The sequence below is a fragment of the Lutjanus erythropterus genome, chromosome 22 (assembly GCF_056507025.1).
Source record: "Lutjanus erythropterus isolate fLutEry1 chromosome 22, fLutEry1.hap2, whole genome shotgun sequence".
Taxonomy (NCBI): Eukaryota; Metazoa; Chordata; class Actinopteri; order Lutjaniformes; family Lutjanidae; genus Lutjanus; species Lutjanus erythropterus.
In genome coordinates this window covers 10,673,590-10,698,068 of record NC_139338.1, presented here as the reverse complement: position 1 = coordinate 10,698,068, position 24,479 = coordinate 10,673,590, and the positions used below count along the sequence as shown (strand labels likewise).

The 24,479-nt window shown below is 39.6% G+C and overlaps 1 protein-coding gene across 1 annotated transcript; it reads right to left on the bottom strand.

The window, feature by feature from the left end:
* Nucleotides 1-1,725: 1,725 nt before the first annotated feature.
* abcd2 (ATP-binding cassette, sub-family D (ALD), member 2) lies at nt 1,726-23,732 on the bottom strand. The gene is made up of 10 exons (XM_084711256.1): nt 22,548-23,732; nt 19,865-20,045; nt 19,054-19,175; nt 10,644-10,806; nt 9,124-9,218; nt 7,009-7,154; nt 4,764-4,909; nt 3,536-3,620; nt 2,102-2,227; nt 1,726-1,963 (listed from the first exon to the last, which is right to left on the bottom strand). Exons 1-10 carry the CDS (start codon nt 23,490-23,492, stop codon nt 1,759-1,761), a joined length of 2,214 nt encoding a protein of 737 aa, XP_084567382.1. The 5' UTR covers nt 23,493-23,732; the 3' UTR covers nt 1,726-1,758.
* Between the last annotated feature and the right edge of the window lie 747 nt (nt 23,733-24,479).

The window sequence follows — 24,479 nt, the reverse complement described above, 5'->3', positions numbered from 1 at the left end:
ATAGACCCCAGATTGGCTCTTTTCCTTTGCTCGCCATGTGTAAGTCTGCAACTGAGCCGTAACAGAGGTTCAAGGTTCTGGAGTAACCTAGTGAGGGCTGAGATGAGGTATAAGGAAAGGGATTGTACTGCGGCTAGACACAAAATCAAACAAAGGCATATTGTGGCAATTTTTGAAAAATAGTCTCTTTTGACCTCTTAAAACTAAGAGGTCACATTAAAGTTCAGTAAAAACTAAAATCTATGACTAAATTATGACAAATGTGGATCCTGCACCACCCAGTACAGTGTACTGGGCGTGGAATACTGCTTTGGACATTATTTAGTGGTTCTACATTAAAAGTTTTCCAGCTAAAAACGCAGCTATCGCCTTATTTCACCATGACGACAAAAAGAAACAGCCCTCTAAAAGCAGAGTAAAGTGCTACAAAACAAACAAATTCATTATCTTAAAATTAAATTTGGATTTGTCATTTTTGCCGCTTTGAAAGGCGGCAAACTGATCTGACAAATGATGAAGAACACTAAAAGCAAACATTAAAAATCTATGCAGTCGGTGTGGGTTTAACAAGGAGAGGATAATACTGTGAATCCACTTCACTCTCCCTCCACTTCTCTGGTCGGAGCAGGGCAAAGGAGAGAATACACTCTTAGAAATAAAGGTGCTAACTAGAACCATGTAGGGTTCTTCGACTTGCCCCTATAGGAGAATGACTTTTGGTCAATGATAAAACCTTTTAGAAAGGGTGCACCTGCAACCTTTTCAGGGGTTTCACACATATAAAGGGTTACAACAAGAACCGTCTGTCAAAAGGAGGTTGTATGGAGAACCCTTCTACAGTGTAATGGTTCCATCCAGAAGCCTCTTTGGGGTTCTAACCAAAACCCTTCCACCTCCTAAGGGTGCAAACAACAACCCACCCAGGGGGTTCTACTAAGAACCTTTTTGTATGCCAAGGGTTTCATTTAGAACCCACCAAGGGGGGTTCTACCATGTACCTTTATATTCCAGTAGTTTCATTTAAAACCAACCCAGTGGACTCTACCAAGAACCCTTTTATATGCCAAGGGTTATAAAATAGAACCCACCCAGGGGGTTTGACTGATAACCCTTTTGTATTTTAAGGGTTTTACTAGAACCCACCAGGTGGGATCTAAAAATACCCCATTTTGTAAGGGTTTCACCTAGAACACTCGTCTTCTAAGGGTTCTACAAATATCACAAGCAAATTGAATTGACTTAATTCCAGATACATCTACATTTAGAAATAACATTTGAAACACGGGCAAACATTTGAACATTTGAGGATGAGGATCTTTGAGCACCCAAGCCTTCAAGAACTCTTTTTTTTTTTGAAAATGGTGCTTAATGGAACCCTTAGTCTTACAAAGAACCCTTGACAAACCCTTTCTTCCAAAGAGGGTTCTTAAGAAGCAAATGCTTCTAGGTAAAATCCCAGCCATTCAGGAAGAATCATTTTAGAACCATTATTTCTAAGAGTGTAAAAGAAGAGGGAGAAAGGAGCAGAAGGGAGTGCTGCTGGCATTAAGAGCTCTCCTGCTTCAAATCTTAACGAGCAAAAAAAAGAATCTAAGCTTGAAAAAAATACTAACAACCCCCCTACGGATTTCTTTTTTTTTCATCCGTCTCCCACACTCCTCCCCCTACTTCTCTTCTTCTTTTCTCCTCGTTGTCTCTTCTCCCCTCTGGGCCCCTCTGCCTCCTCCTCCTCCTCCCCCCCTGCTCTCTCTCTCTGTCTCACTCCTCGGCTGTTTTGAGGACAGAGTCGTCTCCCAGGATCTTGCAGAGCTCGTTGAGGCGATGCTGCATCTCGGGGATGCCGGCCAGCTGGGCCTCCAGCCGCTGCTTCTCCTCGGTGAGGGAGAGGCGCGTCGCCGTGTCCAGCTGCTCGAAGCGCCAGCCTCCCTCGCCGTCGAACTGTAGCAGGTGGGTGTGGTACTTCCTGGAGGCAGAGACGAAGGGTTCAAAGTGAAAAAAGTTTTAAGTTTCTCTCCACCACATTTCATCAGACAGTAAAAAATTAAGTTATACGTCTCTTTTATTGAACAGACTCGACAATTTTCTGTCAGATGTGTCTTACCACAGGGAGGGTCTGTGCGTGATGGAGAGCAGAGAGATGCCGGCGTCCTTAGCAGCCTGGAAAATCTTTCCCTCCACGTCAATGCTCACGGCGCTCGTACACTCATCCAGCAGAGCATATTTAGGCCTGACATACACAAGGGAAATTATATTCATGATTGCTATCCATCCAGTGGGTAAATAATGAGATTAGTAAGTAGGAAAACCATCATAGTGACTCCTGGATAAGACATAAACACTACTAACATTCTTCCCTATCACCATGTTGGCCTGTTAATTTTGAAGTGGGGTTATATGAGGTATTTAGTCAGTAGATGGCAGTTCACAAGCACCCAGTCTGGAGAAGCAAGAAGTATTTCACCCACCTATCACTCAAAGTGTGCACTATATTTAGAATATTTTCACTGCTTTAGCTTGCTCTCAGACAGCATTTTCCAATGGGAAACCGGCATTACATAAGTCATTATATCACTCTCCAAAGCCCCAAGAATCCTCTGGCAAAATCAGTGATTTTATGTCGCAGAAAGCGGGAGCTCCTGGTCTTTTACTGCCTTGACTGGTTAGTTAGTTTGTATTATTGTGTGACTACAGCATTTTAGAGGGTTAGTTCAGATTCACAAAAGTCACACAATAACACAGACAAGTAAACAGATCGAGGCAGTGGTAGACCAGCGACTCCCATGTTCTGAGGTAAAATTTTTGTAAAGGGAGTCTGGTGGCTTAAACACTTAAACTGATGTTGAATTTTTTAGATGGACTTTTTTAACTTGGCTAAAATTCATTTTGCTGTTGATCCTATCCACAGCAGTTTATTGCTTAGGTTCTGTGCTGGTGCACCTGCTGCTTCTTCAAACTGCAGGCGTGTCGACTGCCATCTTCTTTGGGTAACAAACCTCATGCAGGCCCACATCAAAAATCCTAAGTATTCTTGTAAAGTGACAACCATGGAGAACTAGTGATTATAAACACTATCACAATCACAGTAAGTGATACTGTGAAACAAGACAGCCACACAAGCATCTCTGTGAGGGTGTACATGGGCTTAATAGTGCTCTGAGCTAAATGCTAATGCTAGTATTGTGACGCTCACATGACAAAGCCAACATACCGATGTTTAGCAGGTATAATGTTTACAAACCTCACCATCTTAGTTTAATATATTGGAATACTAACATTTGCTAATTAGCACTAAACAGAAAGTACAGCTGAGGCTGATGGGAAAGTTTTGCAGGTATTTGGTCATATACATTATAGTACTGGGTAACCTTAAAGAAGTTGTTGAAATAATTCAGTCTGGACCAAAGCTGCATGGCTATAAATGGCTTATTGTTCATGTCAGAAGTAAACGTGGCAGCTTTTATGCATCACGTGTCATGTCCAGTGCAAAAGTAGCCTCGGTGCAAGGGCAGACAACAGCTTTGCTGCTTCTCCTTACTTGTGGTAGAACATGCGAGCCATGCCCATCCTCTGCTTCTCTCCTCCTGACAGCACGTCCTTCCAGTCCAGCTCAGCATCCCAGCCTGGACGCAAAAGACGAAGACGTCACATGAGCTTGAAAACACCAACATAATAAACAATGATAATAAGGTGCTTTTCTTGGTACTCAAAGACACTTTATAAAGGTTTAAACATCAAAAGCAGCAATACACAAAAAAAAAAATACAAAACATAACATTAGTCACACATTAAAATAGTTGTTTAAGTTGTAATTTAAGATAATTATATTATATTTAATATATTATATTTAGGAATAATAGATAGTGAGATCAAATATTTTTCAGTTTTATTCATATCAGGGTGGAAATGTCGGGAATGGCATTCAGAGCATAAGAAGATGTATTCTGTGGAAGTGAAATACATTAGGCCTTTACACAAAAATACATTTTGAATGAATAATTTAAATATAAACGCAGGAGGCTGAACAGACTGTCTTTATGTAGCTGTTATTACCCAACAGCCATTACAAAGGAGAGGCAGGTATATGTTTGCTAAAAGGTTTAACCAGTCTAGTTGCTCTGTATAACAGACAGACAACTTTCTGTGTGACATTCTTGTAGCTTAAATCCTTTGCAGTTATACTGCATGTTTGCCCACATCCATGACTGACGATCCGTGACTGCATATGCGTGTGTGATCAAGGCATTTCTCAACATTTTCACAGTGCAGCCATTCACAAATTAAACCCTCTTGAAGCCCTAAGCTTTGTACAGTAGTTGGCTCACAACAACAGGTCTGTTTATTTGGCAATGAGAGGAGAGCGGCTGCCAATTAGCCACAGGCTCAAGTTTAGGCAATACAAGAAATACCACAAGAGCGCATAAGATCAAGCTTCTGGTTGGTAGACATAAGTAATCTGTGTGATCTCAAAACACCAGCAAAACTCCACCACAATTACAATTTGCGGTGCAAATTATGCAAATATTTGCATGCTTTGAATGTCAAAAATTAGCACTAAGTTTACTGATTTTGTAGACCAGCAAAATCTTACTTATTATCTCTGACATAAGCTTACAACAAGGACTTCTGAACCAGTTATGAAACTCTCTTAATTTAATACTGGTGCCCCAGTAAACCTCACTCTCTGGACCTTTAAATTTAAATTTTATTTTCCCTTGAAACACACAGCTCCTCATCTCAGTAAACTATCTTTACTACTGTCCTACCTCCCTCTCTGGTGACTATGTGGTTGAGGTTGACTATGTCCAAGATGGCCTCCAGGTCCTTGTCACTGAGCCCTCTGGCAGCCATGTCCTCCACTGAGTCTGGGTAGATCACCTGGTCCCGCAGTGAACCCATGGACATGTACGGCCTGGAGAAACACACACACAAACACACACCTTATCTACTGAGTGTTTCTTTGTCAACACCTCATTTCATTAAGTGCTAAAGAAAAGACTGCGCTGACAAAGAAGGTGCGTGTGTACAAAGCGGCACATCTTTTACACACTTAAAGAACAACTACTTAAAGAGACACACACTATTGTACACAATGTATTGGATTCTGTTACAGCTGCCAGGTGGTTGTCTCATCCTATGTATAAAATATTCACCGCCCTGCAGGAGGGAGTCAGCTGAGTCTGCAGCTCTGAGCAGCTCTGGGTAAGATTACATCTGACGGTTTGTCTTAGGCTTGTGTCAGTTCAGTTACATTCAGTTTAAAGGCGACAGTCCTGCTGGTACCTTTCTGGGGGGATCAATTGGTCTTCGTACCTGTTAAGAGTTGAGAAATCTTTCCCATGCACCACCGTAACTAACAATTATTTTCATCATTGATTATTATGCAGATTATCGTCTCGGTTAGCTGAGTACGTCTACAAAACGTCAGCATAGTGAAAAATGCCCGTCAGCACTTTCCAGAGCCTAATGTGATACATTCAAATGGCTTATTCTGTTCAGACTACCCAACTCTCTTTCTTGCAATCAGGAATTGTAGGAAGTCGCTGTGGTTTGCACACCACAAGACTGATCAGCAACAGTGGGTCATGTATCTTTGTCTTTCACCAGGAAGCATCCTGGACAAATCTGTCCGCTCTCCAAACAATGTTTTGTCACAAAAACACACACAAAAAAGGACATCAGATTATTTATACTGAATACTGAATACTGTAACTCGCACTTTTCTCCAGGATGGGGTAGTTAATCCCACACCCAACCCCCAAGACCAAGACCCAAACATGTTATGTAAGCAAAATATCCTCACACTTTAAGATCAGAAAGTAGAACATGTGTGACATTTCTATTGAGAGTGGCCCTAATACAGAATACAAAACAAGTGCGTGTTAATTTTCTGTCAACTAACTGATTAATTGGCTAAATGCTGCAGCTGTACTAGAATTATTTTATGTTACAGACTGTTAGAGGTAGAGTTAGAGTACTTTCTTCAAGTATTTTGGGGGGCTTTTATGCCTTTAATTTCACAGGACAGCTGAAGATATGACAGGACGGAGAGAGAGTGGCGGGATGACATAGGTGGGAGTCGACTCCATGTCCGCTGCAGAGGACTCACAGTCTCTGTGCATAAGGCAAACGCTCTACCAACTGAGCAACCATGCCACCCCAACCTGAGCACGTTTTACAGGAAGTTGACAAATTTCTATTAAAAAACAGGAAAAAACTGAACATCTTACAACATCTCAACTTATTTTGTCACTTCACTTGGAAGATTCCTGCAAGAAATGACGCAGAACGACAGAACGACTGAACAAACTTTGGCAAGGCAGTGGGGTTTCCCTCCAGCGTGGATTAAAAACCCACAGGTCAGCTGTTCTGGGCTCATACACACTGGAACAATTAAGGGGCATTATAAGAATAATAACTGTTGTCTATGTTGATCTAATGTTATCAGATGTGTTTTATTGTTGGAAATGCGACCCTGATGGGTTGTTCTACGTGGGTTTTGGCAGGCAGCTGCTACCCCCACTTCCAGCTACTTAATCTCAGTATGTTTTTTTCATAGTTAAATAAATTTGAAATAAAGCATAAAATATCAGGTGCTTTTTATTCCTAAAAGAGTAATCCCTCTATAGAGAGTTATTACAGATCAGTGGAGCAAAGACACTGTGGTGACACATAGCTGATTTCTGTATCCATGCTCAGTCACACTGATGGTACTCAAATTACTATTAAATGACTGCGATACCGAGTGACGAATGATAAAGAAATGATTGTAATTGAAAGCATTTCAATCCGTGTCTGGGTGGTAAATATTTCACTGTGACCAGAGCTCTGGTTTCTCTTTGTCAGCCACACACACACACACACACACACACACTCACACAGGTCCTGTTACAATGGATTAGATTACTGGTCGGGTTCACCGATTCAGTGATCAAACCACTCAATTGTTTCGGTACAACTCACTGCTGTGAGATGTTGGAATAAGTAATGTGTTAAAGTGAGTGTGTGTACCTCTGAGGGATGTAGAACATATGTTGAGGGGAGGGTTTGTGTAGCCGGCCGCCGTAAACGGGCCACAGGCCGCTGAGGATCCTGAACAGAGAGCTTTTCCCGCAGCCGTTAGGCCCTGTGATCAATAGGTGCATGCTCTCCTCTACCTGAAAAGGAAAGATAATTTATTAATCCTCCATAAGCCCAGTCAGTTCTCAGTATAATTACGAAAAGTCATTAAGATATGAGCTCTGGAGAGATGGGAAGCATCGGTAGGTGTAGATTTTGTTAGACAGCATGAGTGTGTGTCAGTACACGCAGGAGATATGAAAAGTCAACACAGGAAGAGTGGCAGAATTCGTCCTCAGAGATTGGCGCTCTTTAGTTGAACACACTGTGTTTTAGGTGTCTGTTCTGTCTCTGAGACTGACGCATTCTGAGTGACAGCTGGAGGCCACAACAAACTGTTTGGAGGTATCGCTAAATGCCCCTAGTTTGTCTGCAAGAGAGCGGCAGCAGCGCTGCGTTTTTTCGCTTCTGTTTCCAAGAGTACAGCAGCAATCCAAAATAAAAAAAGAAGGAATGGGTTGTCTCTTAGACACGAGCACCGAGCACGCAGCTGTGCACAGTCACACACTTCGCATCAAACCTGTGAGGGGTGGCAGAAAGAAAATGTAACGTGGTGCTACTTTTCACCAGTAGATAAAAATACAGAGAGATGCATTATTTGTGACAAACAAGTTCCACATGAGTGACTTCTTAAATATTTCAAAACAACTCACACTATAAGTGATAACAAGGCTGAACAAAAACAAGAAGATAGCTATTTTATTATCATTTTTATTTTATGTATGTATTCCTGTAAAATCAACCACTTTTTGGTCATCATATTGGTGCATTAAAGATCCGCTAGTGAACAAGTATGAAATCGACTGCAACTCTCTTAATTCTGAACTGATTCTCATTAAATCTGGTTTGTTATTAACCTGAAAAACTGAACATGATTGTGGCTACTTGTTTATTTCGATTCAGTAACTGAAGGTTATCTAATAAACTCTGTGCTAAAACATGAACCTTCTGAAGAGCCACTGGGATACGCAGGCTCTGACCTTTGAAAAGGCAGCGTCAAGTGCAAATTATTCAGAATTTCTGCAAAATGTCAAAAAAAAAAAATCAAACGCCACTTGAGGGGCATGTTTTATTTGACGGGGAACATGAGGTTAACCAGCTAAAATGATCTTCTTTATTTTCATGCAGCCAACTTGGGGTAATCACAATAACTGATTTAGATGTTTTCTCTGTAAGTGACCTGTTCTCGTGTACATGTAATATATTGATGTTTTTCTCTATTTGTGCCTCGTGGCAAAAGAATGAATCACCTTAATCTTTGTCAGCTAACTGTGAATAAGCCTGGACTCTAGCGGGTTTGAGCTCTAAGACATGTTGTTCTGACAACAGCTGTAGATGAACTGTAAAGCCAGCTTTGAGGAACTGAAAAATACAGGCTTGTGTCAAACTATCAGCAATGAAGTCAAGCTAACTCAATTATCTTCATTTAAAGAACAGGGCCCTGACTGGAATCAGCAGATCCTCAGCCTCTCTGAAGTTTGAGAGGGCAATAAACAGAATGGATACAAATAAAAGGCACTATGCACAGGGCTTTATATAGGAATAGGAAGGGGTGTTAATGTCGTCATGATATCTGAAATGTTAAAAAAGTGACATTTTACTCTTGTCAGCATTGGTTTGTAATTTAAAGCACGCTACTATCCTCTCCGGCTCATTATGACAGTATTCACAGTCTGAAGGCAGCAACACAGTGACCCCAAGGATGTATTTATTTGTAATGAGACCAGAGAGGATTCTTCCTAAATGCTAATTAACCCCACATAGACTAGAAAAACCCTCAGGGAAGTGTGATAGTGAAGCCGGGTTCAGAGAACATCTGAAACGAAGCCCTGGCAAATATATCTGCTAATGTGGAATATTAAGTGGATTTTAGTGCAAGAGTGGAGATTAAATGACCATTAAGGGGCTTTTTCATATGTTCGTCCATTCTGACTGGCAAAGAAGAGCTATAAAAGAGAAGCAAAATGGCACAATACAGAAGCTCATACGAGAATAGAGCTGTCTTACCTTAAAATTCAGGCAAGATACGACTACATCTCCATTTGGTGTAATAATTGGGACATTCTCACATATGATGCCATTGTCCACATCTATCACGTCACCTGAAGGGATAAAAGAGACAAAGACAGGGGAAAAAAACGATCAGAAGAGAAGAATGACAGTGTATAGAGCAGGAATGGAGGATTAGACTTGAGGCATAAGTATGGATATGGAGGGGATAATACCTACATTGCAGGAATTATGGGGTTGAAAATCCCTCTTTACCACTTTACTTGCCTCATAGCTTAACAGAGCTCTCTAGCAGCATTCTAGGGTCCAATGGATGATTACACAAAGATATTTATGCAATGAATCAGATCTTTGATCTTGATACTGCACTAATATCACACTGGTGATCAAGGAAGTGTAGCACGAAAGTGCAACAAAAGGCCAACTCAGTGAGGTAACTGTGTGACTATTGAAATTAGTGAATATGTAACTATAATGTAACAATTTACTCTTTAACTCGGGGCTGATTTTGCTGTTCATTTGGTGTTTTGACTAATTTGACAATATGAAATCTAAAGAAGACAATAACTGGGTTGCATCAACAAAGATTAAGTTGATCTAGGATCAGTTCTCATCAGTTCAGCAAAACTAGGTTTAAAGTGAGTCAATCCAGATTTAAAACTAAACTGAGAAAAACTAATCTCAGTTTAGTAAATCCTAGTTTATTGATTTACACTGGAATTGAATATAAAGATATTAGTTAAAAAGGTGGCTAAGAAGTTGGTTTGCTGGCTGACAATACCTAAAAGGTTAGCAAGACTTGCTAGCAAAGTTAGCTAAATAATTAACAAAATGTTAAACTGTTTGCTAGCTCACATTAGCTACTTTATACTGTTTGTTAGCTAACATTCACTAAAAAGTTAACAAAATTTAATTTTGTTTGTTAGCAAAAGTCAGATAACAATGAATAAAACTTTATATCATTAAGCTAGCTAAATGGTAGTTAGCCTAGTTAACCTACTCATGATCTCTCGGCAGAGAAGCTCTAATTTTACCCTGAAAAAGTTTTGTTGCAAGAGAATTAAATTTAATCTAGGTTTAGAGTAAAAACTAAACTGAGGTTTAAATACAGGTTTAAATGATTTCTTATTTAATTTTAAGCTACTTTTGAAAGTTTGGTGCAACATAATTTAAAGTGAAACCATAATTTAATTGGGTTTATGAATGAATGAATGAATGAATAGTTGTTAGTGGAGCCCAGTCTATCTGAGAACAAATGTAACACGGATGTTACACTGACTGACTGTTTGAGTTGGGGTTATTTAAGTGCACACAATGCACTGACACAAAACAACCAAAGCCACAAGCTTGCTCGAGACAGCAGAAGTGGTAAAAAGTTGCCCAACATAGCAACAGTAACCAAGGACGTGTGGAGTTTGTGACTGGCAAATTAGGCTGGGGACTACCTGCTTTTTACTTTCAGTGTATTTTAATCCAGATAGAGGTGTATGTGTGTGTATACAGAAGAAGAGGCCCACCCTTTATCTCCAGCGGTCCATCTATATGCATCTCAGGCTTGCTCTTCTTCTCTGCTCCCGTTGTGGCTGATAGAGAGGAGCGCTTATAAATACCCTTCTGGACATCTTCAAACACCACAAACATGTTGTGGACCCGTGCGGTGTAGCCTGCCAGCTCTGTGACCTGTCCCGACAAACATACAGCGGTCAAAGGTTAAGTCAGAGAAAAGACAGCGTGACCTATGGGAAGTTCACAAACAGGACCATGTGCTGATAAAACTGTGCGTGTGTTAAAGCAGCTCAACCAGGGGATGTCTGCGGTTATCAGGGCGTATGTGGTGAAATCCTGTAGATGAACATGAACTATGTGATTAAAATTAGAAATATATATCCACATATTGAGCCACCCGTGACACCTAATAGTACATGTTAAAAATTTAGGAAAACTAGTTAGCATGCAAGCAGAGAGGTCTAAACAGTTAGCTTTAAGTAGTGAATAAATGGTTGAAATAGATAGAAGTAAAGAGTTGGCTAAAAGTAATAGATAAACTGTTAAAATAGCTTAAAATAATGGATTAATGGTTGAAATAATTTGTTAAATATAATGAAAATAGAAATATTTAATGTTAATAGAAATAGATAATGTTAGCTAAATATAAACTGTTTAAGCTGTTATTAAGCTGTTATTAGCTAAAAGTAATTGATAAATTGTTGAAATAGTTAGCTAAAAATAATATACAGATGTTTGACATAGATCACTAAAAGTAAATGGCTGAAATAGTTAAAAGTAATGGATACATGGTATAAATAGTACGCTAAAAGTAATGGAAAAATGGTCGAAATAGTTAGCTAAGTGTAGAAGATAATGGTTAAAATAGTTAGCTAAAATTAATGGCTAGATGGTAGAAATAGTTAGCTAAAAGTAGAAGACAATGATTACAATAGTTAGCTAAATTCAGTGGGTAAATTGTTCAAATAGTTAGCTAAAAGTAGAAGATAAATGGTTGAAGTAGATAACTAAAATGAATGGATAAATGGATGAAATGATCAGCTAAAAGCAGAAGATAAATGTTAGAAATGGTTCGCCAAAAATTATGGAGAAATAACTGAAATAATAGATGACTAAATTTAGTTGAAATGGCTTAAAATAGTGGATAAATAGTTAAAATGGCCAAATGTAATGGATAAATGACATGAAAAGGGTTGGGGACCTTTGCGTCACAGTGTGTAAGCGTGTGTGCAACAATGTGTAACAGTTTATCCAAATATGTCACTAACACCAAAGTCACACAGTGGCTGCCGCTGTGGATCTTTCTCTTTATTTTTCGCAACCAAGAGTTTACTCTTAGATAAGGTATAATCTTTCAGAGTTTTGTGTTCTTCAGTGTTTGTTTACAGTGTGTAGAGTGAGCACACAGATTCACACCCACCCACACACACACACACACACACCTGAGAATCTGCTGTACATAATTGTCTTTGAAAGATGAGTGAATGAAAAAGTATTTTAGAAAATGTTATAAATGTGATAAAACAAACATATAATATAGGACAGTAAGGGGCTGTAGTGAAGTGCTGACTGCTGGAAGTAGACTTGAAAAGTAGGAAAGTCGCACACTTCAGCTCCACATTTCTTTTTTATTCAGATGATGTTTGGCCCTCAGGCCTCCCTCAAGATCAACAATCCCGCTGACATTTTGGCCCTCAGGCCTTCTTCGAGATCAACAAGCAGGGCTGAAACGTCATCTGAATAAAAGAGAAATGCATACGGAGCCAGAGTATGTGACTCCTACTTTCAAAACAAAAACAATACATTTTAAAAATGAGGAAGATCTGTTTAAATAAATGTAGAAGATTAACAGAAGCAACTGTAATGATTAAAACAGCACAAAATGACACAAACACCAGATAAACATAAAACGTGTTCAGGTCTAAAAGGAAAAGGAGCCCAACAAACATCTTTATATGCAACCAGAGGGTATTCTGCATTAAAATGTAACAAAACTCACAAACATATTAGGATATAAAACCAAAAGAAAATCACCCTGTTGCTTTGGCTTTAGTGCTGCACCCTGCAGCGGGACAATGCAGGCTGTTGACACAGCTTGATTATATTAAACAACAAACACCAATTCTGGGAATTCACAGACACCATGTGAGGCTTCAGAGATGTGACTCACACAAAGATGAAAGAAACCAACATACAAATGAAAAAAAATATGTCTAAAGAGGTAGGGACAGATCTAAAAATTTGGAGGACAGATTATGTTCTTCCTGTAAAATGGTGGAGGAAATTTTCTCGTGGAATGAACTTTTGTCTACATTAATATGGAAGCAACAGTCACTTTGACCGTGAAGAGACAAGAGAGATGTCTGATTTTGTTATTATAAAATATAGCCCTGAACATTTCCAGCTTCAATGTGACTGTTGTAAAAGTGACAAAAGCCTCTTTGAGCTCAAAAAGCTACAATCCGGAATCAGAACAGGGACACATTTTAGCATGGGTCTAAATCAGTGCTGTCAAAAGTATCAAAGAATCAATACTTTTCAATACCACATGTTTCAACACAAATTTCATAGTATTGAGAGTATCGAAGACCTCAGTTCAGTTCACTTTTTATCGTTCTGTCTGAAATTTGGCTTGCAGCAAACCAGACAGTGTTCGCTGACTTTTCTGTACCAGCACTGCAGGCAGGTTGTTATCTTTAAAGAAGAAAATAAAATAGATTGTGTTTGTGTGGCTGTGACTTTTTTTTCCCTTTTTGCTGTGGTATCAAATGAGTATTGTTTTTCTGATGCTAATATTGTAGTATCGAAGTTTAAAATTCTGTTATTGGGACAACTCTAGTCTTAAGATATCACCAAAAAATATATCGACAAACTGCTGAAAATACATCCACCATAAATATGTTGCTGCAGTAACATTAGAACTTTGATAATCAATTTATTATTGTTCATAAAATATAACTACTTCATATTGCTATACTCACTGAAAATAATTATTTTGTTTTTATATCATTAACATTTACGGCTCTTGTAACTGCATCTGTCTTTTTTAAAAAACTGAGTTGCAACCCTACAAAACTGACGAAGACAAGGACATGGAATGACTTTTGGCAGGCCTGCAGGCTGCTGCAAAACATCACCATCACTGCATTAGTTACTGCTCTGCTTTATTTCACAAGGCTTCTGTCCAAATATAGATAGTAGAAATGAGTGGACCGGCCTCCCTGAAAGGATCTGCATTCATCTTTGATAACGCTGCGAGACACACTAGTGCTCATTGTGCAGATTTGTCCCATCCATCATAAAATCTGTGCAAGATGCACATCTTTGTACTTTAAGAATGATTGAGGACAATCAAATTTAAATGCTTTTAAGAGAGTTTCTTTGATGTTTAACGCAATCAAATACAGGTAGGGTCAGTAAAGCAGAGCCTGACCAGAACGGGACTGTTGGAGCTGATGCTAATACAGATCTTTACATCAAATATACATATACAGAATCTAGAATATGTACACAAACACACATTTTTCACAATTGCTCCTCAAAAGTGGTTATGACAAAGATATGTAACAGAGGCAAGATATTTAACAGCTTTTTTTACATAAACTTTGTTGTCAAAAATGATATCAGCGCAATGAAACAGTGAACTTTCGTGAGTATATTTAAATTCAAAAATAAATATTAATTTAAAAATCACAAATAGATCAAAACATATGTATATATTAAACCTGGATTCAGAAAAAGAGTAAACTATATTGACCGATATAGCTGTAATAGACCAATACCAGACCGTTAATATTGGTCATCTGATATATATTGGTTGGGCTCCAGTCTTAAGATTTGTGTCTTTAAACTTTGCTTGTATCTGTGAGTTTAAGTTTGCAGTGGTCTTTGCTAAATATTAACAATTAAGCATATCTATGTCAACTGATTTGCTTGGAGACAACCTAAGTGATACTTGCACCATCAACTGGAGTAGTGTGTTTATTACGAGTCAAAAAACTGCAAAAATGACACTGAATAAAAAATTAAAGGCTTCAGAAAAGGCACTGAACAGGTGTATTCTGCTGTTGTTTTTGTCCATAAGAAGCCATGATAAACCTGGTCAACGCATGCGATAACTGTCCTGCACCCATGTGTTTAAAAAGTGTTTGAGCACATGCTGAGAGAAAGAGAAAGAGAGCGAGAAAGTGAGAAAGAGATGCAGAAGAGCAGGCTCAGAGATCAACAGATGGAGGATTATTCACAGCTAGGCTAAGCCCTGAGGGAAGGAGCTCTGGACACGGACGCACAAACACACACACCCGTGCACACATACACACACACACCACCAAGATTCACTGCTGGCTGACCTACACTGACATCAGAGGAGCATTAGATTCAATCTTGAGGAATTAATGCCTATAAAAGGTTTCGGTGTTCAGAGGAGCAACTTCACCCAGTTGTGTTGTTAAATCATAAACTCTGAAATTTACTCCAACACCTGCACTGATGTAACCACAACACAGCATGTCATGAACTAGTCAGTTATATCAGTTTCGTCAGTCCCTCCAGGAAGTTGCCATGTTGCCATCACAACAATTTATGCTAATGCTAATGCTTCAACCAATTCCTGTGATTTCCGCATGACCTTGCAATTTTGTCTAATCACAGCAAGTGTTCCAAATATTTGACCAACCATCGTAACTTCCTGTGAAGTCAATCATGGTAGTCGGCCGCAAAGGGTCATACATGTACGTCTCAATGAATTGACGTAATGTTTTAATATCATAATCTATATTAGGTTTTTTTTTTGCTTTTTTTTGTCATCGACCCAAAAAAAATCTAATGGAGTTGACATGTTTTTTCATCTGACAGGTCAATCGTAGTGAGCAGCCACTTAATTTTTTAAAGCTGCTAAGAGTTCTTTCAATGCTAATCAAAAGAGACATTTTTATTTAGCTGTGATTTAGAGGAGCTACAGAGTTTATATGTCATGGTTGAGAGTGAGACACATCTGATAGCAATATTATTTAAGGAATTTGTTGAAAAGTAGAAAGTTTTCCAGTCTGATGGAGTTTATGGAAATCTGGGACAAACATTTTCATAAAAAATTGATTTTAAAACAAAGATGATTATAATAGCATATGTTTATACCTATATTAGTTTTAGATTTTGAAGGTTTTTTCATTTTTAAATAGTTTGAAGCTGTGATTTTTTTTTGCTGTTCTGACTGAGTTTGAACTCCAAGAAGATTTAGCTCCTCTTCATAGAAAACTTTTAGAGCTGCAAAAGAAGTTGACAGAGAAGAAAACATTGCTAATAGAAAGGGTTCAGCTCCTGACGGGGCAGAACAGGCCTTCGAACAACAAAAGCAAAGGACAAAGCCGCGTCTACATGATGACTAACAAACAAACACGAGCTGGAACATGTCATAGGGCCATCTGACCACTCACATGACTGTACACTGTCATATTAAATAGGCAGAGTGTTTGGAGGCGTGAGCAGCGCACACTGCCTGAGGAATGTGCCTGTTAAATTGCACACACACACTCGCACGTCTCTTGGCCTTGCATGCAGGGGCTTGCTGCTGCACATGTAACAACACTGTATACAACACAGGCTATAACTCGTATCCTGCAGGGAAGAGTTTTGAGCCTGAGATGTGCAAAGAAACGACAGTCGGGACGATCTGCTCTGCACACTAACAAAATAAAGTAATTCACTCGAAGCTGGTTTGTGTTTTCTAAAATTTGACAGCAGTTGGAGCCTTTTGCTTATTTGTAAAATCAAGCTTGTGTGTGTTTTGCCCCGAGTGTTTGCACTCTGGTGTGACTGAGTAAAGTGGTACAATGGGGAGTTTTTGAGAAGAGGTGACTCACGCTTAAAGAAACTGACAACAACCCGCTCGCACTTTTAAAAGACCTGCAGTTCCTCCTCCTCGCCACAAGCATGCTATGCAAGTTCACCTCACTTAAATGCTGCGTAGCCCCTTTTACACAGGACAAAAAACCCAGTAACACCCACGGACATCTGACATTTGTCTTCAGTGGGAAAGGGCACAAAGGGCATTCATTTCAGGGTCAAATGGCTCTGCAACAGTCACAGGTATTTATTGGCTCCAGCTCTGACCAGCAGTGACGTAAACATCACTCGGCTGAACAGTTGAAGGCAATTAGGCTTCTCGTCTTCGCTGGTAGCTTCTGCAATACTTTTGCTCCATTTTCATACACATGTGCTGACTTGACTCGGTTTGACACGGTTTGACTGACGACCCTAACTCTAATCCTAACCCTAGCTGGCTTTACACTTAGTTAGTCTAAAACAAAAAAAAACAATTTTAATATGAAAATAAACAGACAAAAGCAGGAAATATTTGACAGGCTGAAAATAACATTTTCTGCCATTAAGCAAGAAAAAATTACTGTAATGATTAATGGGCTATCAAAATAGTTTAACAGTTTAATTGTTTTTTTACCACTTGTCAGATCTGGCAAGTGAATTGACAGATTTACTTGTGTGACATGGCATTTTGTGTAAAAAATAGGCAGACAGGAGAGGAAACTCAAACCACAGAGATTCAGTTAGAAGCTACAAAAGTAGTGAGAGCTAAACACACAGATTTTTAAAAACACCTGTCTCTCTGCTCTGCATAGACATCCCTTGCAAGGCAAAACCATCTACTGGTAATTTTAGCGAGTTAAAAAAAAAAAAAAGACTGCACACATTCACTAATCTTTTTGTAAAAGTGGTATGTTACTAAAGAATATCAAGTACTGAATAATTTAAAAAACACTACATTCCAAAACATGGGTGAGCAGCATATGATCAAAAGTAGACAAGCACAAACCAGCTGTACTGCAACACAGCTTCACCACAAATGTGCTGCAGCCAAATCCTCTTATGGACCTCAAAACGCAGCCTGAGAGAGAGAATGCATGAATGGGTCTTGCTATTTTTTGGGGATTAAAATGCAACGAGAGATCAGGGATTTGGCCCTCAATGAACAAGGCCTTTCATTCAGTGAGAGAGTTTCTTCACGACTCAAATAAACTCTTGTGCATGCATGGTGAGAAAGCAGAGAGAGAGGTGGATGTACTGTACAGAATGCACTTGTCAATCACTGTCAGTCTGTGCATTCATCCATCCACCCACCCATCTGTTGGACCACTTGTCCGTTCAAAACCGGGCCAATGAAATATGTGAATATCTGAAACTGTAGCCTGAAAAATCACATTATTTAGAAATAAGATAAATATTTAAAATCAAAAGTATGGGATGATAATCCTGCTTCATATTACTACGGATATTGTGGTGTAAAGCAATTTCCCAGAGCCAAAACTCAAAGACTCTTCAATCACCATCATAAACGACAAAGAAAAGCAGCAAATGCTTTTATTTAAGAAGCTCAAAATTGCTGGCAATTAATTTTCTTTCGACTGACTAACTGATATCACTAGTTGCTACAGCTCTATTGTCAGAGTTAATAGGCACAGGCGCTCTGACTAATAGATAAACTACTTATAAGCCAAAATAAAAACAAAATATATCTTCTCATCAGAAACTTAATTTGAGCTGAAACTGATTCAGAAACCCACAATTCCAAGCATATAACGTATCTATGGAATAGCGTCTACTGAACATTGAATACCGATTGGCTGGACACAGCGCCGCAGACACCGCAGGAGGAGAGCAAAGAGAAGAGCCATGGTATAGCTGTGACTTAAGGCTGCTCCTGGATAGCGTCCACTTGGGAAAATTAAATGGACAAAATAGGACTCGGGCTGGTTCAACGAGTAATCTGAGACCGTTGTGTCCACAGAGAGAGACCTGTTCCACAGCATCATGGATCAAGCCGTTGCACCTGAGGTGTGGATCGCACTCCGAGCTGACAGGATGCAACATGCAAGACACTTAAGCAGGACGAAGGGAGGAGGACTGATGGTGCTTAATCTGACAAATACTTAATTGATTAATAGGTTAATCGTTGGGCCTATTAAATGTAAAAAAAAAACAAAAAACAAAAAACAAGGTTTTACAACGGCTACATTCAAAGATGCAGTGAAAATCTGAACATCATAATAGAAGGTCAGCTTATAAAGCTGAATAAGAGATGTGAGGTGGTGGTGACGCAGTATTTCTTTTCTCATCTACAAGGGAAATCAGAAATTGTTTATGGTTTTTGTTTGATGGGCGATACCTGGTTTGTTTTGTGGCCTACACATGTAAATCAAGTGCATCTGCAGTGACCAACCTTTGTTTTTTTTAGTAACGTTGAAGTGTTTCATTTTGAACTTTGAATTGAAAATAGAGGAAATAATGGGGCAAGGAAAGCCACCGACGCAGATACAGACAACGCTCACGTTGTATTATGTAAAGAGAGAGTGGCTCTGACACACTGCACTCCAGCGAGGCTACATGAACTTCAGCGTGTGGCATCCTCACCTCTTTGTAGGACGACATGATCCTCTCGATGGCGTCAGCTCCGGAGGCCAAGAGGTTCCGGGCTGTGGTGAAAGCCTCTGTCCTCTCGCTCACCATCACCTGCGTCTGCCCATCTGCTGTTTCTACGGGTAGGAAAGTGAGACAAAAGGCAGCTGATCTAAGATCCTGTGATACTACGGACATGTTTATCTTTATTGTTTAGCTTTATTGTCCTCGTTCTTAGCTGTTTATTCTGCTCCTGTGTAGGCACATTTAGAGGAACAGAAAAAGTCACCGAAAAACCAATTTTAATTCTGAACAAAACTTTTCATTTGGCCTCTGTTATCTGACTTAAAGTCTGTGTCTCTTTCCTGTGATTCTCCTGCCAACACAATCTCACGCTCGTATCTGCAGGCAGCATTAGAATATGATGGAAATGAGTGATTTAAATAACAGCAGCGACACTGGAACATTAGCACGGCAGTAGTGCTGCTGACCAGCAAACAAAGGGACTCAGTTTGGGCTTTATTTTGGATGCTGGTGAAATGTCATGAGGGACGTGTGGGAGGCAGCTACTGTTTTCACACGTGTTAATGAGCGCCTGCTGGAGGAGGAAGCACAAGCTGTTGGTTTGGAGATGCTAATAATCTTCGTGTGAAATGCGCTTACACCACAACCTTTATGGCGGCATTTTTTTTTTTTTACTACACACCAGATACTATCAGATACAATCAAAGGAACTACACTGAAAGCGTGCCCACAGCAGAGGACGTGTTTAATTGTGAGTGTCTGAAAATGCGGAAAGTTTGGGGGCACCTCCGGGCCTCCTTACCGTTGTCAGCGAAGCCGGTGGCCGTGATGATGGGCACGGCCACCATGACCAGCCCGCTGCTGCTCCACACGTATTTCATGAGGAACTGCTCGATCATGATGTACCAGAGACGCTTGGACAGAATCAGGTTCATCTGGTCTGCCAGAGCCCTGTAACACTTCTGCAGCTGACGCATCTCCACCTGCAATGACAGTTTATTACTATACATAGCATTCAAGTCCCAAGTTCTAAATAGAGACAGTCCAATATATCAGTCAGCCTATATTATTGTCTCAATAAGCCATACCTGTTAATATCGGCATTGGCTTATACTGTATGTTGCCTAATGTGTTCTCTTTTTTTTACAGAACATTGTGTTTTTTAAGTTTTGTTGGCAGCATTTTATCTATACTTGATCCTTCTTCTTAATTAATCTTTTTGTGTGTGTGTTTTTTTTAAATTTAGAGTTGTGTATAATGCTCAAAAATAATACTTTACTGTTGCAGTGCCCTGATGTCATATTAAAGAATATTGCCAATATATCAATATCAGAATTTTTTTACTCCCTAACATTGTTATCAGTGTCGTTCTAAACAATGTTGACCTTACTGTAACAGTGAGTTTCCAGCCTCACAAATGATTTGCTACTGTACAAAGACATTGCCCCCCCAATCCAAAAATACATATTTTTCCTCTGGCCTGTTTATGCATCTAGATAGTTTTGGTGTGAGTTGCAGAGATTTGGAGATATCGGCCATAGAGATGTCTGTCTTTTCTTGAATATGATGGAATTAGGTGGCACTTGGCTTGTGGTGCTCAAAGCACCAAAAACAATACATTTGAAAAACTCAACACCAGTGTCTGTTTCCAGAAATCATGACCTGATTACTCAAGATAATCCAGCACTTTTATGTAGAAACTGCTTTCTTTCTAGCAGGAAGAAAGAAGTTCCAGTAGTTTCTAGTGGATTAAGTTTTATTCAAGTCAAAAGGCTCGTGTCCATGTGAAGTCAGGAGTCACTGGTGTTACCGTCCAAGTCGAGTTGCAAATCTTTTTTTTTTTTTTTTTTTTTTTTACAGAAGACAATAAGTAAAACAAACAAACATAATGCAAACATTTACAATGCAGAGCAGTGCAATTAATAATCTTATTTTTTTTAATTTTGTCAAGCACCAACTGGCCTGTTTGCGTGCAATTATCATTTACACTGATGTATATATGTTATTGTTACACAATATTAACTCTGATCAGCTAAACTAAGCTAAGATAAGCTAAGATAAGATGAAATTCACATGTGACCACAGCTCAAGGATCAAAAGTGTACACCTTTCACTTATAAAGATAAATGGATATTTATGGATATTTGTTATTGAATGTGGTTAATGGAAACAATCTAAAATATCTCATGTTGTTTATAAGTGGATTTTAGATCAACATCATGGACATTCAGACTGTATGTAATACCCAGAAACGTAGCAGCACATTGTCAATTATTGATCTATTAATGGAGAATATGGATTAACTTTTGTGGCTGGATTTTAAACTGATCACAATTTAATTACCACATTGTTGCCTGTAATACTGCTGCATGCCTGCTATGGCTGGGTAATATAATGATATTACATGGATACTATGAAATGTTGTCCTTGGATATAAATCACTTTTATTGTGTCATGGTATAAATGTTGCCTTTTTCTGGTATTAAAGGCTGCATTAGAGCAAAGTGATGAAATTTTCGCTGTTATATTATTTGCCTTTACTCAGTCATTAGATCCATGATTATTTATCAAAAATCTCATTGTGTTAATATTTTAATAAGTACCAATAATCATCCCTAAAATATAGCAGTTATAGCAAAATTTACTTTAAGTAGTCATTGTGCTGTAAAATGCTCCCTGTCAGTTTTTTACTATGATATCTGATGTTTCTGGATTAATATTACTGCTGCATTAATGTGTATGTTGCTTTTTACTGTTATAAATGACAGTAAACTGGATATCTTTGAGTTGTGGACGAAAGAAGACATGTGAGGATGTCATCTTGGGCTTCGGGAAACACTGATCAACATTTTTGCAGCATTTTCAGACATTTTATGGACCAAACACCTAAATGAGAAAATGAGCAACACATAAATCTATAATGTAAATAATTGTTAGTTGCAGGCCTAGATGTAATACTGAGGAACACTGAAGCACATGGTTTATTAATGATATATTTTGGGGAATATGGGTCAGGTTTTCTGCTTGTATTTTACACTTATCACACTTTAGTAACCATCACATCATTTTCTGTATTATTGCTGCATTCCTGCAACTATAAAAGCACCCTCTATGTTCTACAAACATCAATTGCCCCCCAGCAAAAGTGCCCTCCAGGGTGCCCCTATGGTAGATAAAACATGATCATCATCATGCTAAGAAAATTAGCTGACCTCTGCATTCCTCCCAATGCTTTGTTAATAGTTACTTGTGTGTTTTTAACAGCGGTGCAGAGGTTATTGTATTTCAAGTCACATAATAAAACACTTTAATCTAAACAAGAGATTTGAAATGTTTCGTGATAAATGCATCACAACTTTTGACCCACTGGAGCCCCGCCACATACAGCTGGTGCCCTTTTTATTTTTGTTGCCCTTGTCTCTCAGAAAACCCAAGTCCGCCACTGTCTATATATATATATGCCCTCATCATCCAGCTGTACATACCTTGTGTCCCCTGTAGAAAGCTATCTCCTCAGCGTTTGCAATGATCCTGGAGTGCACATAGCGCAGGTAGCCTTTCCTATGAGCCTCCTCTGCCACCAGCTTGCCAAATTTGGGTGAGCAGGCCCGCAGGACCTTAGCGGTGGCAAAGACCACCAGGCCGGCCAGGAGGGTGGGCCCGGAGGCGTTGGCCCCCCTGGACCTGGCAGTCTGTATGAGTGTGTAGGAGGTGAGCATCACGTCCAGGATGGGCTTGGTGAGGTTTGAGTAGAGGTGGGCCACAGACTGGGAGAACATCATGACATCCTCGGTGAGGGACTGATCTGGGTTGGCCAGCCTGCTGTCCATGTTGCTGACTTTGTAGTAGGTCTGGTCGGTGAAGTAGGTCCGGTAGGCATGGTTCACCAGCCGGGTGCGGAAGGCCAGAGCCAGCTTGCACTCCAGGTACCGGATGGCGCTGTTGACGAACGTGGCCGGGATGGCGATGAGGAGCCATTTGATCAGCTGGATGATGAAGCTCCGTGGTTTCTTCTCTACGATCGTTTTCACAATCTTACCATCCAAACTGGCCACGTAAATAGACAGAAACGTCCTGGATATGAGCGCCACCGAGTGCAAGGAGAGCAACCCCAGCTCTTTGGACACCAGCCGGGGGAAGAGGATTTTACCAAGTTCGAGGATCTGCTTAAAAAATTCCGCATTTACCCCCGGAGATGCCTTCTTGTGATTCGCGGCTTCCGTTTGTGTCTTTACCAAACATGTTGAGCCGTTTTCCGCCTTTGAAATCCGTCGATTATTCCCGGGATCTTTGTTTTTGCTGAGCTGCTTGCAGATGATGGGGTACAGTGTTTTGACACCGTAAGCAGCCGCCGCAAGAAACACGGCTCGCTTAGCCGCAGCCGTGCGGTCCCATCTCACTTTGGACGCCGCATCGAGGATGTTGGACATGTTTTCAAACGTTAGTCGTCTCTGTTGACAATCCTTACAACACCCATCCCCCAAACAAGCCGGCTCACCGCGTCGATAGAAACACAGAGAAGGACTCCTGATGGCTGGGTTGATGTGAGGAGAGCCCAATACATGTACCGCTACATCCTGCTCTATTTTGTACCACTGCCAAGTCACACAAACTAAGTAACGGCCACGTTAACTGTACTTCCGGTTACTGTTGCCAAAATAAAAGCTCAAGGTCGCCATCCCCTACATTTATATCAACAACTTTGTGTTTTTTTAATTGATCAAATTTCATTTTACATTACATTTTAAAAGGAATTTTTTTTACAAATCCTGCATGAAACAATGTTATTAAATGTGTAAGTTAAAACAAAAACGTTTTTTAAAATCGCATGTCTATACAATGTAAAAACTTTGAGATTTTAATATGTCTGTAGTGTATATTTCAGATAGGATATTAGGAGTGATTTTAAGCATTCTCGCTAAAGATGTGATAACGTCACTCGACGACAAAAAATCTAAATTTTAAGGGTATTTTTTCATAGACTGTAAGCATGTATTGCAATTCAGAAACAAGACAATGTCTTCTAATGATAATCTATTTAATAGACAGGGTCCAAAATTATCTTTTTTATAAATATTGAAATTTTACCAGCCACTCAATAGATTACAATTGTTTGTTGTACAGTTGTTGGTGTTGGTATTGTCGGTGGAGCAACTTTAATCCGGAGCACATGCGAATAACTACGTTCATAGAATAAGCACGAACATTTGTGCTTTTATCTTATAAAGTCAATTCGCTTAACTTCCTGACTTTATTGTTATGTTTTCGCCTTCAGCTAACTTGACGCTACGTCTATGTTTCCGCCCAACGCTTTTACCAGTGGCTTTTTTCATTGGTCGCGCCCCCGGCAAAAGACGATTGGTTGTATGGTGGTGATGGAGGTCACACGTAGATGGGAACCCCAGGCCCGCGAACAA